Source organism: Hemitrygon akajei, chromosome 12 (genome assembly GCF_048418815.1).
Source record: "Hemitrygon akajei chromosome 12, sHemAka1.3, whole genome shotgun sequence".
NCBI classification, from domain to species: Eukaryota; Metazoa; Chordata; class Chondrichthyes; order Myliobatiformes; family Dasyatidae; genus Hemitrygon; species Hemitrygon akajei.
In genome coordinates this window covers 5,519,151-5,536,911 of record NC_133135.1, presented here as the reverse complement: position 1 = coordinate 5,536,911, position 17,761 = coordinate 5,519,151, and the positions used below count along the sequence as shown (strand labels likewise).

General features: G+C 42.1%; 1 protein-coding gene across 1 annotated transcript in view; it reads right to left on the bottom strand.

The window, feature by feature from the left end:
* syde2 (synapse defective 1, Rho GTPase, homolog 2 (C. elegans)) overlaps positions 1-17,761 on the bottom strand; it is a 143,254-nt gene that overhangs the window by 88,729 nt on the left and 36,764 nt on the right. Inside the window, exon 3 of the mRNA XM_073062510.1 lies at positions 7,182-8,278. Within this exon, the coding sequence (XP_072918611.1) occupies positions 7,182-8,278 (1,097 nt within the window). The remainder of the gene's footprint in view (positions 1-7,181; positions 8,279-17,761) is intronic.

Below are 17,761 nucleotides of genomic sequence, written 5' to 3'. Positions count from 1 at the left end.
ATGGCACAAGCAGCCATCCTGAGATTACTACCCTGGAGGTCCTGCTTTTCAGCTTCCTACCCAACTCCCTGAATTCTCTCTTCAAGACTTCCTCCCTTTTTCTACCTATGTCATTGGTACCAACATGTACCAAGATTTCTGGCTGTTCACCCTCTCCCTTCAGAATACTCTACACTTGATCTGAGAAATCCCATACCCTGGCACCTGGGAGGCAACACACCATGCAGGTATCTCAATCAGAATGACAGTCTTCTGTCTGTTCCCCTCACTATGGAATCCCCTATGACTACTGCTTTCCTCATCTTCTCCTCTCCCTTCTGCACCACGGAACCAGGCTTAGTGCCAGAGGCCCGATCGCCGTGGTCATCCTCTGTCAGGTCAAACCGCTCAACAGTATCCAAAACGAGATAATGATTGCTGAGGGGGATGGCCACAGGGGTTCTAGCAAAATAGTTTACTACAACCATTTGTAGAGTGGCAGAGGGAATGACAGACTGCCCAGGAACTATGACAAAAAAAATAGACACATGGTGTTAATGGAGTTCCAGCAGAGTGTTGGAAAACTACAGAGAAAGAAGAGTTAAAGTTACTGCAAGTTGTTAAGAGCACCTTTGCTCCATCTGCAAAAGGCAGGATTTCTCGGTGGCCAAAACACTTTAATTATCATTCTGACATGTGGGTACGAAGTGTCCTCTACTACCACAATGAGGCCACCCTCAGGTTGAAGGAGCAACAGCTCATTCTGTCTGGGTAGCCTGCAACCTGATTTCTCCTTCTTCCAGTAATCACTTCCCCCTCCCACTTGTTCAGTTCCCCTCTCTGACCCTCCCTTGCTTCTTCTCCTTACCAGCCTATCACATCACCTGAAGCTCGTCATCCTTTCCCCCACAGTTACTCTCCTACAATATTCCTTCTTCAGCCCTTTACCTCTTCCACCAATACCTCTCAGCTTCTTCTTTCATCCCACCTTCCTCCACCTACCTGATCTCACATTATCTTCTATCTAGTTCTCCTTCCCCTACCTTATTCTGGCTTCTTCCTCCTTCCTTTCTAGTCCTGAAGAATCACAGACAAAAACATTGACTGCTTATTCATTTCCATAGATGCTGCCGGACCTGTGAGTTTCTCCAGCATTTTTAGCATCTGCGGGATCTCTTATGTTAAAAGAATTCCTTTCTCTTATTATATGGTGCTGATACAGGTAGGCATAGAGCACTACAGCATGGAAATAGGCCCTTTGGGCCATGACAAACCATTACACTGCCTATTTCCATTGACAATAGTCCTCCTTTTCCCTCCCAAATTTCTCTTAAATGTTGAAACTAAATCCATTTCCACCACGTGTGCTGGCAGCTCGTTCCACAATCTCATCACCCTGAGTGAAACAGTTTCCCCTCATTCCCCTTTAAACATTTTACCTTTCACTCTTAACCTATGACCTCTAGTTGTAGCCTCAGCCAACCTCTGGGGGAAAAAAAACCCTGCATTTAACCCTACCTATAGCCCTCAATTTTGTATACCTCTCAAATCTCCCTTCATTCTTCTACACACCAGGGAATAAAGTCCCAAGCTATTCAACCTTTCCCTATAACTCTGGTTCTCAAGTCCTAGCAACATCCTTGTAAATTTTCTCTGCACTTTCAATTTTTGTGACATATTTCCTGTGGGTAGGTGACCAGAACTGCACACAACACGACAAATTAGGCTTCACCATCTTATACAACTTTAACATAACATCTCCTGTACTCAATACTGTGACTGGCCTTCATAAATCAATGTGGCAAAAGCTCTCTTTATGACCCTAACTATCTGTGACACCATTTTCAAGGATTCAAAGAAGTGATGTTCTGCCGCACTCCCCAGTGTCCTGCTGCTCAGTTTAAGACTCAACCTGGTTGATCCTCCGCAGTGCAAAACCTCACACTTGTCTACATTAAATTCCTTCTGCCACTTTCCATAAGAACACAAGACATAGGAGTAGAATTAGGCTATTTGGCCCATCAAGTCTACTCTGCCATTTCATCATTGCTGATCCAATCTTCCTCTCAGTCCCAATCTGCCTTCTCCCTGTATCCCTTCATGCCCTTACCAGTCAAGAATCTATCAACCCCTGCCTTAATTATACACACAGTCCTGACCTCCACAGCAGCCTGTGGCAATAAATTCCACAGTTTCACCATTCTCTGGCTAAAGAAATTCCTCTTCATCTCCATTCTAAAAGGACACCCCTCTATTCTGAGGCTGTGTCCTCTGGTTCTCTTTCAGCCTATTTCTCTAGCTGGTCCAAATCTCTCTAAAGGCTTTGAGAGCCTTCCTAGCTGTCCACTACACCCAATTTTGCTGTCATCCGCAAATCTGCTGATCCAGTTTACCACATCATCCAGAACATTGATAAAGATGACAAGCAATGACCAAGCACTGATCCCTGTGGCACTCCACTAGTCACAGACCTCCAGAGAGGCAACCATCTCCAACCACTCTCTCACTTCCTATGCAAAGTCAATGTCTAATCCAATTTTCTACCTCAGGCTCTGGGGAATTATCCAGCCTAATTTGCCGCAAGACAGCAAACAGCAGAACTGTAGGGTCCAAGACATCACTGCAGTTTTACATCTCTTCTATAGACGATTCTATTTTCTCCACAGTAAATACACATGCCAAAAAAAGTTGAGAATTTTGTGGGATTGGAGAAGGATAGTGACAAATATTTTGATAAGAGCTATTTATATATGGTATATACCAGGAGACAGATTAGGTTTCCCATGAATTTAATGGAAAAAGAGCTCTGGGTTTCCAAGAAAAACCCTACCCTGTACTTCCAGAGAAAGTCCACAGGACATAGGAGCATAATTCAGCCCATCAAGTCTGTTCTGTCATTCCATCATAGCTGATTATCCCTCTCAGCCTCATTCTCCTTTCGTCCAATAACCTTGTACCTTGACTAAACAAGAAACCATCAACCTCCACTTTAAATATACCCAATCATTTGGCCTCCACAACCATTTGAAGCAATGAATTCCACAGATTCACCACCCTGTGGCTAAAGAAATTCCACATCATCCCTGTTCTAAATTGATGTCCTTCTATTCTGAAGTGCCCTCTGGTCCTAGACTTGCTATAGAAAATATCCTCCCTATCTAGGCCTTTCAATAGTCAAGAGGTTTCAATGAGGATCTCTTCCCCTTCCCCCACCATTCTTTAAACTCAGTGAGTACAGGCCCAGCGACAAACACGCTTCATCTACTAGCCCTTTCATTTCCAGAATCATTCTGGAAATGATCAAGCCACAGTGCCTTGATCTTGCAGAAGAGCCTCAGATGAATACAATCCAGCTCATCTTCCATCGAGCAACACGGTATATCAGCACCAATGGGAGGGCAGCCAACATCAGCATTTCCTTCCCCAGCAGCCACAACAGGCAACACTGAGGCACGAGATCTTGCTCCATGCAATGGAGGCCATGCAGCTTCCCAACACCTTTAGTTGCTAAAAGCCAGTGTGGTGGGAAAGGAGTTTATTCATCTCAGGACAAAACCCTGTTGCAAAGTGTTGAATTCAAATGTCAACCATTCCTTTCCCTCCAGATGCTGCCTGACCCATGAGTTCCTCCACAAGCTTGTGGGGGTTTTTTTGCTCCAGATTCTAACATCTGCAGTCTTGTCTCCATAGCTCATTAGTTCATAGACCATAAGACATAGGAACAGAATTAGGCTATTCAACCATCAGGTCTGCTCTGCATTTCATCATGGCTGATTTATTATCACACAACCCCATTCCCCTCCCTTCTTCCTGTAACCTTTAACACCGACTAATCATGAACATATCAACGTCAGCTTTAAATACATACAATGACTTGGCCTCCATAACCATCTGTGGCAATGAATTCCCCAGATCCACCACCCATTGGCTAAATAACTTCCTTCTCATCTGTTCTAAATGCTCTATTCTGAGGCTGTGTCTCCTGTTCCTAGGCCTCTATAGGAAAATCCTCTCCATGTCCACTATCTAGGCATTTCAGTATTCAATAGGTGTCAATGAGATTCCCTCCTCATTCTTCCAACAAGTATAGGGTGTGGTTTTGGTGATGATTAGCAGTGGTGGGAGGTAAGTTATGAGAGAAGAGTATGACGTTCAGAGCTGAAATCAGAGGAACAAATTTGTCAGAGTCTCAATATGTTGATGAAATAAGATTGAAGGCATGCTAAGGTACTCATTAGGAGTTTCAGGAGATTTGGTATGGCACCGAAGACTCTTGCAACTTCCCATTAATATATGGTACACACCATTCTGACTGGTTGCATTACAATCCAGAGCAGAGGCTCCAATGCACAGTATTGCACAAGGTTGCACAGACTCAGCTCCATCACAGACACAACCCTCCGTAATATCAAGGAAATCTTCAAGATGTAGTGTCTAAGGTAGCATCCTTTAAGAATCCTCACCACCCAAGACAAGCCTTCGTATTACTACCAACGGGGAGGTGGTACAAGAGCCGAAGAACATACACAATGATTTAGGAACAGCTTCTTCCCCTCCACCATCAGATTCCTGAACAGTCCATGAACATTACCTATTATTCCTTTTAGCACTATTCAGCAATTTAGTAATTTTATGTTTTTGCATTGTACTGCTACTGCAAAATAAATCTCACATGATATAAATCAGTGATAAGAACTTAAGAAATAGGAGCAGGAGTAGGCCATCCAGCATATCGAGCCTGCCCCGCCATTCAATAAGTTCATGGCTGATCTGTCTGTAAACTCAGCTCCATCTAACTGCCTTTTCCCCATAACCCTCAATTCCCCTACTATGTAAAATTCTATCTAACTGTATCTTAAATATATTTAGTGAAGAAGCCTCAACTGCTTCCCTGGGCAGAGAATTCCACAGGTTCACCACTCTCTGGGAAAAAGTTTCTCATTTCCATCCTAAATCTTCTCCACTGAATCTTGAGGCAATGTCCCCTAGTTCTAGTCTCACCTACCAATGGAAACACTTTACTACTTCTATCTTATCTATCCCTTTCAAAATTAATAAATCTTAACCTGAAAGTGAAGTTGAAGGGGCTTTGCCCAAAATGCCAACAGTTTATTCATTTCCATAGATGCTGCCCGACCAGAGTTCCTCCAGCATATTTTGTGTTGCTCTGGATTTCCAGCAACTGCAGAATCTCTTGCGCTTACGATTGTGAAGATGATTTTCATTGTCAGAATGCAGTAGACAATTAAATTATTACAAATGCAATTGAGAAGTGGGCAGGAGGGAAGGATATTATTTTAAAAAACAATGGCATGCTACTTGGACATAGATCCAGGCCATACAGACATATCAGAATCAGTAACTGATAGTGACCTCAAACAAAAAAAACTTGTTAAACATAAAACCACTAGTCACATTTCCCTGAATTTCAAATGGAGGAACAATTGATGGTTTGTTAAGAGTTTGGCAGCAATCCAAACAAAAACTGCATATTAATAAATTGTATCATTTGTATCTTCTTACATGTGACTAAACAGATCAAAATCCAGCACTGTATACTTAACATGATTCGTGTGAAGAGATGGAGGAAAATTAACAAGGAGCATGGATAGGGTAGATAGAGTCTTTATCATCAGTGATGTCTCTTTTATGGCAAGACACTGATAGATATTAAGAACATCAAGAACTGCAGGTCTACACTACTATCGAGTTGCTGGATAACGATGGAACTAGATTTGTTGCTTACCATGTTTGTTGCCTGCTACACTGAGTCAGTGGTGGTGCATGGTCAAACAAACAGTGCAAATAATTATCTTGAACTCTCTTGTGATCGCAAAACCTTGTTGGATATTGGTAATGTAAAAATACTGCAAGTCTGGTTCATCGATAAGATCGACAGCGGGGAAGCTGTGTAGTCTGGGTTGTTGCACAGACCAGACCCTCAATCCTGTTGCCTGTTACAGCTGACCGGGGAGGAGATGCCACAGGCAATGTGGGAGAGAGCAGAAGCGCAGCGAGAATGCTGAGTTGGAGGCTGGGCCCCTCCCAGTGCACTTTTCAGTGTTCGTTCAGTGGAATAAAAACTGGATTGCATTCGTCTGCGCCTGCACTTATGCATGATGAAGAATCGATGTGGGCTTTTTCTTGCCAACAACATCCCATTTATCAATCTACAGGCCATGACGCCCAGGGATTTTAGGTGTTTTGGTCACTGTTTTTCTACTAATGTAACTATATGGCATATGAACTATGTGCTGTGTGACTGTTGGTATTGTGTACTGCACCTAGGACCCAGAAGAAAGCTGTTTTATTTGGCTGTATTCATGTGTAAATGATAATTAAATTTAAAAGTCTGCAGGATGCAAGGAATCTAAAACTAGAGGGCATAGGCTTAAGATGAAGGGAGTAACAAAGAAAATTTGAAGACCATGTTTTTCCACAGACAGTAGTGGGTAAATGGAAGGAGCTGTCAAAGGAAGTGATAGAGGCATTTAAAAGACCCATTTAAACAGGTATAAATCACCCAATTCAGCTAAAATATTGATTCAAAAGACCAATAGTACAGAATACTCACAATATTAGAACTTCAGTCTTCAGGTGTCAGTGGTGTCAATTTAAAACAATTGCTGGCAACAATTTAAAACGTTTGCTCACTGCAATTTCAAGCATTCAGGCTTGGAGATGCTAGAAACAGCCAAGAGTAAAACTGAAATGATTTCACTACTTCAAAAAGTTTGCAACTATGAAGAATTTTAGGGTATTGACAATCTTGAATGTTACAATGAAATTGAAAATTTGGAAGATGCTATCATTGAAAGCATGAAGGTAGTCCAATATATGCTCTAGGTGTCTGTGCTGATTTTGTTCATTTACAGCTAATCAAAAGAACATGGCAGTGTATACTGGACAAATTCCTCCATCAATAACTGTCTTAGCTATAAAACTAAGTTTTACAGTACTGTAGTATTGTTCATGTTCCAGTTTGTTTTCTATTTTGTTTAAATAGAAACTTGTTACTCAGTTAAACAGCATTTCATCTTTTTATACGTTTTTAACTATTTCCATGAAGCTTCGGCTAATTGGGTCAGCCAATTAATTGGACCAAAATGTACTGATCCTGATGATGTGTTCCAATTAATCAGAATCCACTGTATAACAAACGAGAACTTTTTCCAATTAAAACAAAATGACTTAGAGCTTACCTGACAACCTCTTTTCTCAATCTCCACTATACATTTCTGCATCAACAATGGCACCCTCAAGCCCGTGTTTTCTTTCTCAACTATTTTTCGTGCCTCAACACCAAATACCATTGGCTCTCGCTCTGCGTCTAGGCTGTCCAGTGAATTTTCCCACTGCTCCATCAGGGTGAGCTTCACGTAAATGAGCCCTCTGGGCTCGAGCTTTACTGCCAGCTGGTGCATCTTGGATACCCTGAAGAGTGTGGGGAGTACAACAGTGCCATGGCAACAGACTCTGTTCCGCCGAGGCGTTGGCTCCCAGCTGAAGACAACCAACTTGAGATGTTGTGCATTCTCCAACTCAATATTGAATGTGTGATCCATGTCCAAAAATGTGGTTCTGCAGGTGAGCAAGGCTGTCCTGGCTTTGTTGACAGAATCCACTTGTATAGCACAGAATACTTCTCTGGAATCAATCCTTGGTGGCTTTAAATCCTCAGCACCATAAAAATGAACACTCATTAGTCCAGAAATATATTGAGAACATTTGGGTTGATCCACAAAACTGTAGTGCCTAAAAGCATCAACGTCAATTTCTGCACTGTGTGTTTTATGGGGGGTTGAAGCAACATTCCCCTTTGCTGGTTTACTTTCACAGGAGTGCTTACCCGATTTGGCAACAAGTTCTGGTGAATCCCCGTCACTAAGGTAGCCACCTTTGCTAGCAGACTTGGAGCTCCCTGAATTTTTCTTTTTGCAGTTCTGTGATACGACACTCGTGTCCAGGTGATAACGACTGATAACATTTCTACTGGCAGCATTCGTCAAAATCCCAGGAGATAAAGATCCATAGGTGCCTTTAGAAACTGAATCATTGTAGTTATGGCTGGAAGTCCCTTTAATGCTCAATTTTCTGCTAATTTCTGGAAGCTTTCTCATTTTCATTGAAAGCTTCCTCACAGTCCGAGGAGATTTTATCTTTTCTGGGAATGACCAATTAATTGCAGTCCCCTTTTTGAAAGGCGAAGGGCTGGAAGGTGGTGAAAACTCATTCGTTGTTGTTGCTGCTAATACTTCCACTGCACAAACGGAACCATTGAAAAGATCCATGGTATGTACTAAAATCAAAATTAACATCATGTTAAGATCCATTTAAAAAACTTTGAGATATGAAAAAATTTAACTAAAGTTTCAGTATATACATAAAATTAGCAATTGACAAATTAGAGGACACTGTTTAGTTTATTAACTTCATCATGGATGGTCCCAAGCCTGGCTGCAAAAGAAGAGCTGTGCATGGGCTAGGAACCCCATACTATAAAAACCCAGAGCTACAGAAACACCAACAGAATCTCCAAGGACCTCATCCCTGGGAGAGGAAGGATCTTCACCTAGAAGATGTATAAAGTGTGTCGTGAAAGCCACAGGGCTGATCAACCTTCGGCCCAGGACAGAGGACTTTGGTGAGCTGCTGCCAGTGGCCTATGCCCCACTAACGGTGATGTGCTTAAGAAGCAGCAGCAACTTACTTTATTAAAATGAAACATCAGTTGCCGACAACTGCTGAGCTGTGTATTCCTACTAAAACCCTTAAGCAATGCTGAGTTAATTAATTATCTTAGCAGTGCAGAAATTGGTTTCTGAATAGGCAGTTTGGAGGAAGTTGCATAAACATATTATTGACATCTCTATCTCCTGCTTGTGCTAGCCTTCAGTAGAATAGTAAATTAGGAGAGGATCTATTCATAATTTCACTACTGTTCTCTTCCCATAAAAGGCAGAAGCTCTGAAGCAATTGCACAAAGACTGACCAAATATGCAAAAGCCAAATTATGCAAAATAAGTAATACTGAGAATAAGAGTTGTAAAATCCTTGAATTGGATTGATTATAAGAATGTGTGCTTACAGCCAATTGATCATTCTGTGAATCGATTGGTCTCTTACGTGCAGAGGACTCTTTTGGCATGGGCTTTCAAGTGCGCATGTTTTTTCCGTCCCGGCATGCCCACCAAGTTGTAGTGTGCAGCATTACTAACATGACTCAGTAAAATATTTAATCCTGCTATTCCGTTGTAGTTCTTGCACCACATATACATAACTAACAGTAAATATTTATGTAAAGCTGACCTGGTTTTCCTCTTTGAGTATGGCATGAAGCTTAGACAGGATAATTTAACTGTCAATGTGCACTAACATCAGAATTTGAAAATAATGACTATTAATCAAATCAATCTGCAGACAGCTCCTATAAATAAAGTACATCAACAGAATAAAATAGCCATTAGCCATTTGAAAAATGCCTTACATAATTTCCATCACTGATTAGTGAAACTGGAATGTCAAAACAGGAACCGGGTACTGAGGCAAGACAAGGCATTGGTCAAAGTATTATGAGAAGTTTTATGCCCCTTATCTAAGAATGTGTTGGCATTGGAGAGAGTCCAGGAGGTACAGGAGAATGATTCCAGGAACAGAAGGATTAATGTATGAGGCTTGTTTGATGGCTCTAGGCTTGGATTTGCTGGAGTTTAGAAGAATGAGGGGGAATCTCATGGAAACATATTGAATATTGAAAGGGCTAAATAGAGTGGACAAGGAGAGGAAGTATCCTTTAGCTGGGGAGTCTATGATCAGAGGGCACCACCTCAGAATAGAAGGACATCCATTTGGGGAAAAAAGACGAGGAATTTCATTAGCCAGATGGTGGTGAATCTGTGGAATTCATTGTCACAAATGGCTGTGATGGCCAACTTATTCAGTATATTTAAAGCAGAGGTTCTTGATTAGTAGGGTGTTAAAGGTTATGGGGAGAAGGCAGGAGGTGGTGGTTGGGAGAGATAATAAACCAGCCATGATGGAATGGCAGAACAGACTTAATGGGCTGAATGGCCCAAACCTGTTCCTACATCTTATGGTCTTAGGAACTTTTCATATTGCTAATTGTGCTTTTACATTTTAAGCTGAAAGTGTGCCAGGATATGTGCAACAAATGCTTGCTCTAGTTTGACTGAAATAAAAACAGTGAAAGACTCGGTTGTAACTGTATAATACAGAAACTGGCCATTTGGCCCATCATATGCCTGCCCATCTGTACTAATCCCATTTAAAGAGATTATTTTGTTAGTTATTATCTGTCATATTTACATCAAAACACTGCAACATGTTATATCAATATTAAATCATATTTGCAAGGATTGTGTTGGGCAAGTGTTGCCACTCTTCCGATGCCATCGTAACATGCTCACAACTTACTAACCCTAACCTATATTTTTTGCAATGTGGGAGGGAACACACAGGGTCACAGAGAGTATTACAAACTCCTTGTAGAGAGGCAGAAATCAACCTGATCAGTAATTGCTAGTGCTGTGAAACAACGTACTAACTAGCACTTGCTGTGCTGTGCAACCTGCATTTCCCTTCCACATCTTGTATTTAGAGATTCAAGCAGACATCAAAATTGAGTGATATATCCAATTCCACCTCTCTGACAGAGTTGCAGATATAAACAAACCATTCCACTCACATCTTGTTAAAACTCCTCACTTCAAACCTTGTTTGTAATACCCTTATCATAGGATAGATCAGGGCTTCCCAGCTGTTTTTATACCATGGACCAATAACATCAAGCAAGGGGTCTGCAGATCCCAGGTTGGGAACCCCTGGAGTAGATGTTCCAGTCTTCCTATCTATGCCACTTGTAATTTTATCCTCCTCTGTCAAGGTCACTCCTTAGCCTCCTTCACTCCAGGGAAAAGAAACCCACCCTGGCCAATCTCTCCCCATAACTAAAGTCCACCAGCCTCAGCAACACCATAGTGCATCTCCTCTGCACCCTCTCAATCACATCCTTCATATAGTGTGGTCACCAGAACTGCACACTGGACTCTAGCATATTCTAAAAGCTTTTCTCTATACCTGATTCCCCACAGTATAGCTGATCAATTAACTGAACAGTGCAAGGTCTAGGCTCCAGCTGCTTGCGTGCTGTGTAGATTCTGGTATTAAACTACATCAAAAAAAGGGGACTTCAGACAATACTACTCGTTGTACTGCAAATCCAGTAACAAAAGGAAGGCTGCTTTCATAGTATTCAGCAACAGATGGCAGCGACAGGCACTAGGGACTTGTAAGAGGCATCTAGATAGGCATATGAATGTGAGGAAAATGGAAGGACATAGACATTGTGCAGGCAGATCAGTTTAGTTGTCCAGTTGATTACAAATTTAACTGGTTTCACACAAAGGGACAAAGGGCCCGTTCCTGTGCTGTACTGTTCTACATTCTATGTTCTGAACATAAGCCACTTTTATATCAAACAGAATAATCCTTCTTTTAACCCTTTTTTTAATGCCATGGACCCCTACCATTAACTGAGGGGTGTGTGGATACCAGGTTGGGAACCCCTGTGTTAATGACACTTGAAAGTGAAGGAGAGTAAAGAATGAAACAAGGCAAAGTTTCCAATATAATATCATTTCTGTATGATAGCAGCTGTTTTTCAGTGCAATTCCTCCTGGAGTTTTTATACCTACATGTAAGGAAGATAACAGCAGATTCCTGAACCAACATACATAACTTCACTCACCGGAGTTACAGAGCAAATGACCATGGACATTGTAGTTAGCATTCCAGCTTCAATTTTACTTTGAGCTTTGGTAAGGCAGCTGTTTACTGATTTGTCACGGACACTGCAGAATGCCCAATTTAATACAGATACCTGGAGAAAGTAGAATCTGTTTTGATAGGATTCATGTCTCCAACGTGGATTCCACTTTAAAGATAACCCAATCTGATGAACAAATTGAACAAATTTGTTCCAGAGATCTGAAACTGTGTAACTCCTCTACCTGCAGAAAGCTTGAAGACAAACCAGTAGCTCATGGCGCAGCTCAGTAACTCCTACACCTACTGATCATCTCCTCCTCCCCTCCCCACCACAATCTTATTATAGAACAATGCCTAACAATGCATTGTTAATAACAATGCCTCTTGGTCCACAGCGTTGTGTCGATCTTTACTATATGAAGACCAATCTAACCTTTCCCTCCCACATCCTCCATTTTTCTGTCGTCCATGTGGCTAAGAGTTTCCTAAATGTGCCTAATGTATCTGCTTCCACCATTCTTGGCAGGGCATTCCACACACCCATCACTAAAAATACCTCTGATATCGCCCCTTATTCTCTCTCCTTCCAAATCTTACTGCACCTAATTTCAGCAATTTTCTGAGAATTATTGGAGGCATCCATCACCCAGACATGCCCTCTTCTCATTGCTACCATCCAGGAGGTAGTATAGGAGCCTGAAGACATGTAACGTTTCAGGAACAGCTTCTTTCCCTCTGCCAGATTTCTGAATGAATAATGAACCCATTAAGACTACCTCTTTGCACAACTTATTTAAAAATATATAATTATTATAATTTATAGTTTTATTATGTATTGCAATGTCCTGCTGCCACAAAACAAATTCCACAACATATGCCAGTGATATTAAAGCTGATTATGACTAATGTCCATACCTGCCAGGTGACACAAGCTGTTTGGCAATTACAGTTATTTCCACTGGAACCAGATATAATAAGTTCAGATTTTACTGTTTAAATCTTCATATGGAGCCAGTCAGTGAAACATTTCCCACACTTCAGCTGTTTTGAACATTGGCCAAAACCTTGCAAAAGCCAAACAATATCAATTGCATACAGTCTCTCACACTTGGAGCCAGGACGTCCATCAATTCCAGCAACCAAATACTAATAAAATTATTAAATCATTACCACACAGAGTAACTTAATTTCAAAGCCATCCCAAGCATGTCCCTGCGTTAATGCAGAAGATTTGAAAGGATTCCGTTTTCAGGGGGGTTGGAGAGAAGGAAGAAAAGGAGAAGGAAAATACAAGTTAATGAAAAATTTGCAGATATGTACAACTGAAATGGGATAAATAATTGGTAACCTTTCAAAGATTAATGCAAAATGAATTGTATATCAAAAAATTATGCTTCTGTAGATTTTACACATAAAAGCATCATGGATGAAATATACATGAATATTTCTGTGGAAAACAATTGACCATAAGTCATGGAAAGAATTAGGTCAAACCGAGTTAGGGAACTGCAGCTGGAGCTGGATGAACTTCGGATCATTCACGAGGCAGAGGTAGAAATAGACAGCAGTTTCAGGGAGATAGTCACCCCTAAAAGTCAGGAGGCAGGTAGCTGCGTGACTGTCAGGGGAGGGAAGGGGAATAGACAGGAAGAGCAGAGCACCCCTGTGGCCGTTCCCATCAACAATAAGTATGCCGTTTTGGATACTGTTGGTGGGGATGACCTTCCAGGGACAAGTTGTAGTGGTCGCATCTCTGGCACCAAGACTGGACTCTCAGTTCAGAAAGGAAGGAGGGAAAAGAGGAGAGCAGTAGTGATAGGAGTTCAATAGTTAAGGGGACAGATAAGAGGTTCTGTGGGAGAGATCGAGAATTCTGGATGGTCTGTTGCCTCCCTGGTGCCAGGGTCCCCGATATCTTGGATCGCGTCCTCGGTATTCTTAGGACGGAGGGTGAGCAGTCAGATGTCGTGGTCCATGTAGGGACCAATGACATAGATAGGAAGGAGGAGGTGGTCCTGCAGAGAGTTTAGGGAGTTAGGTGCAAAGTTGAAGGACAGGACCTCCAGGGTTGCAATCTCAGGATTGCTCCCCGTGCCACATGTTAGTGTGGCTAGAAATAGGAAGATAGTGCAGCTAAATACATGGCTAAGGAGATGGTGGAGGAGGGATGGCATCATGTTTCTGGACAGTTGAGCTTTGCTCCAGGGAAGGTGGGACCTGTTCCGACGGGATAGTTTGCACCTGAACTGGAAGGGGACTAACATCCTTGTGGGTAGGTTAACTAGTGCTGCTCTGGGGGGTTCAAACTAGATTTGCAGGGGGAGGGGAACCAGAGTGTTAGAGCAGATGGTGAGGTGGAGGAGGATAAAGGTCATGCGAGGACTGCTTGTGTGGACAGAAATCAAAGGTTTGTATGTGATAGAAACGTTCTCAGGTGCCAAACTGAAGAGACTGGGGAAGAGGCATATGGCTCTCAAATAGAGAAAGATAGGAGACAGCATGTGAGGGAGGACAGGCAGGTGACAGAGAAGGGACATGCTCAGACTAAAGATTTGAGATGTATCTATTTTAACACAAGGAGTGTTGTGAACAAAGCGGATGGGCTTAGAGCTTGGATCAGTACTTGGAAATATGATGTGGTGGCCATTACAGAGACTTGGATGGCTCAGGGACAGGAATGGTTACTTCAAGTGCCGGGTTTTAGATGTTTCAGAAAGAACAGGGAGGGAGGCAAAAGAGGTGGGGGCTTGGCACTGTTGATCAGAGATAGTATCATGGCTGCAGAAAAGGTGGACGCCATGGAGGGATTGTCTACGGAGTCTCTGTGGGTGGAGGTTAGGAACAGGAAGGGGTCAATAACTTTACTGAGTGTTTATTATAGGCCATCCAATAGTAACAGGGATATCAAGGAGCAGATAGAGAAACAGATCCTGGAAAGGTGTAATAATAACAGAGTTGTCGTGATGGGAGATTTTAATTTCCCAAATATAGACTGGCATCTCCCTACATCAAGGGGTTTAGATGGGGTGGTGTTTGTTAGGTGTGTTCAGGAAGGTTTCTTCATACAATATGTAGATAAGCCTACAAAAGGAGAGGCTGTACTTGATTTGGTATTGGGAAATGAACCTGGACAGGTGTCATATCTCTCAGTGGGAGAGCATTTTGGAGATAGTGATCATAATTCTATCTCCTTTACAAAAGCATTGGAGAGAGATAGGAACAGACAAGTTAGAAAAGCATTTAATTGGAGTAAGGGGAATTATGAGGCCATCAGGCAGGAAATCAGAAACAGATGTTCTCAAGAAAAAGTATGAAAGAAATGTGGCAAATGTTATGGGAATATTTGTGTAAAGTTCTGCATAGGTACGTTCCAATGAGACGGAAGTTATGGTAAGGTGCAGGAAACGTGGTGTACAAAGGCTGTAATAAATCTGGTCATGAAGAAAAGCTTACAAAAAGTTCAGAGAGCTCAGTAATGTTAGAGATCTATAAGATTATAAGGCTAACGGGAAGGAGCTTAAGAAGGAAATTAGGGAGAACCAGAAGGGGCCATGAGAAGGCCTTGGCGGGCAGGATTAAGGAAAACCCCCAAGGCATTCTACAAGTACGTGAAGAGCAGGAGGATAAGACGTGAAAGAATAGGACCTATCAAATGTGACAGTGGGAAAGTGTGTATGGAACCAGATGAAATAGCAGAGGTACTTAATGAATACTTTACTTCAGTATTCACTATGGAAAAGGCTCTTAGTGATAATAGTGATGATTTGCAGCAGACTGAAAAGCTTGAGCATGTAGATATTAAGAAAGAGGATGTGCTGGAGCTTTTGGAAAGCATCAAGTTGGATAAGTTGCTGAGACCGGACAAAATGTACCCCAGGCTACTGTGGGAAGCAAGGGAGGAGATTGCTGAGCCTCTGGCGATGACCTTTGCATCATCAATAGGGATGGGAGAGGTTCCAGAGGATTGGAGGGTTGCGAATGTTGTTCCTTTATTCAAGAAAGGGAGTAGAGATAGACCAGGAAATTATAGACCAGTGAGTCTTACCTCAGTGGTTGGTAAGTTGATGGAGAAGATCCTGAGAGGCAGGATTTATGAACATTTGGAGAGGTATAATACGATTAGGAATAGTCAGCACGGCTTTATCAGGGGAAGGTTGTGCCTTACGAGCATGATTGAATTTCCTGAGGATGTGACTAAACATATTGATGAAGGAAGAGCAGTAGATGTAGTGTATATGGATTTCAGCAAGGCATTTGATAAGGTACGCCATGCAAGGCTTATTGAGAAAGTAAGGAGGCATGGGATCCAAGGGGACATTGCTTTGTAGATCCAGAACTGGCTTGCCCACAGAAGGCAAAGAGTGGTTGTAGACGGGTCATATTCTGCATGGAGGTCGGTCACCAGTGGAGTGCCTCAGGGATCTGTTCTGGGGCCCTCTACTCTTCGTGATTTTTATAAATGACCTGGATGAGAAAGTGGAGGGATGGGTTAGCAAGTTTGCTGATGACACAAAGGTTGGAGGTGTTGTGGATAGTGTGGACGACTGTCAGAGGTTACAGTGGGACATTGATAGGATGCAAAACTGAGCTGTGAAGTGGCAGATGGAGTTCAACCCAGATAAGTGTGAAGTGGTTCATTTTGGTAGGTCAAATATAATGGCAGAATATAATATTAATGGCAAGACTCTTATCAGTGCGGAGGATCAGAGGGATCTTGGGGTCCGAGTCCATAGGACACTCAAAGCAGCTGCGCAGGTTGACTCTGTGGTTAAGAAGGTGTACGGTGTATTGGCCTTCATCAATCCTGGAAATGAATTTAGGAGCCAAGAGGTAATGTTGCAGCTATATGGGACCCTGGTCAGACCCCACTTGCAGAACTGTGCTCAGTTTTGGTTGCTTCACTACAGGAAGGATGTGGAAGCCATTGAAAGGGTGCAGAGGAAATTTACAAAGACGTTGCCTGGATTGGGGAGTAAGGTTGAGTGAACTCGGCCTTTTCACCTTGGAGTGACGGAGGATAAGAGGTGACCTGATAGAGGTGTATAAGATGTTGAGAGGCATCGATCATGTGGATAGTCAGAGGCTTTTTTCCAGGGCTGAAATGGTTGCCACAAGAGGACACAGGTTTAAGGTGCTGGGGAGTAGGTACAGAGGAGATGTCAGGGGTAAGTTTTTTTACTCAGAGAGTGGTGAATGTGTGGAATGGGCTGCCAGCAAAGATGGTGGAGGTGGAAACAATAGGGTCTTTTAAGAGACTTTTGAATAGGCACACGGAGCTTAGAAAAATCGAGGGCTATAGGTAAGCCTAGTAATTTCTAGGGTAGGGACATGTTCAGCACAACCTTGTGGGCCGAATGACCTGTATTGTGCTATAGGCTTTCTATGTTTCTATGTCATTCCATCATGGCTGATTTATTTTCCCTCTCAACCCCATTCTCCTGCCTCTATCTCATGAACTGTAACATTCAGACTAATCGAGAACCCATCAGTCTCCACTTTACATATACCCAATGACTTCCCTTGCACACCCATCTGTGGCAATCAACTCCACAGATTTACTATCCTCTGGTTAACGAATTCCCTCCTCTGTTCTAAAGGAATGTCCCTCTATTCTGAGTCCTCTGGTCCTAGACTTCCCCACTATTGGAAACATCCTCCCCATATCCACTATTTAAATTGCATTGACTATTTAAATATAAAATTACATAAATTGCAGCAAAAATCTAGTGACCTTTAAGGTCACCCCAAATCACAAAACTAATTCTAAAATCAATTTCAAAAGGGTTGTAACAATTACATTAATGCAGTTCATTGACACAATTTTAGCTTAAATACTGTCGTCACATTTGAAAAAATGACGGCCAATTTATGAAGTTATGCTATCATTTATTTGATAAAACATATGCTATTCAAACCTATTTGCCTTGCTAATACACTTGTACAGTGATTTTAATTTGACTTAAACCTGAGTTTCAGTAGGAAATAGTCTGAAGCA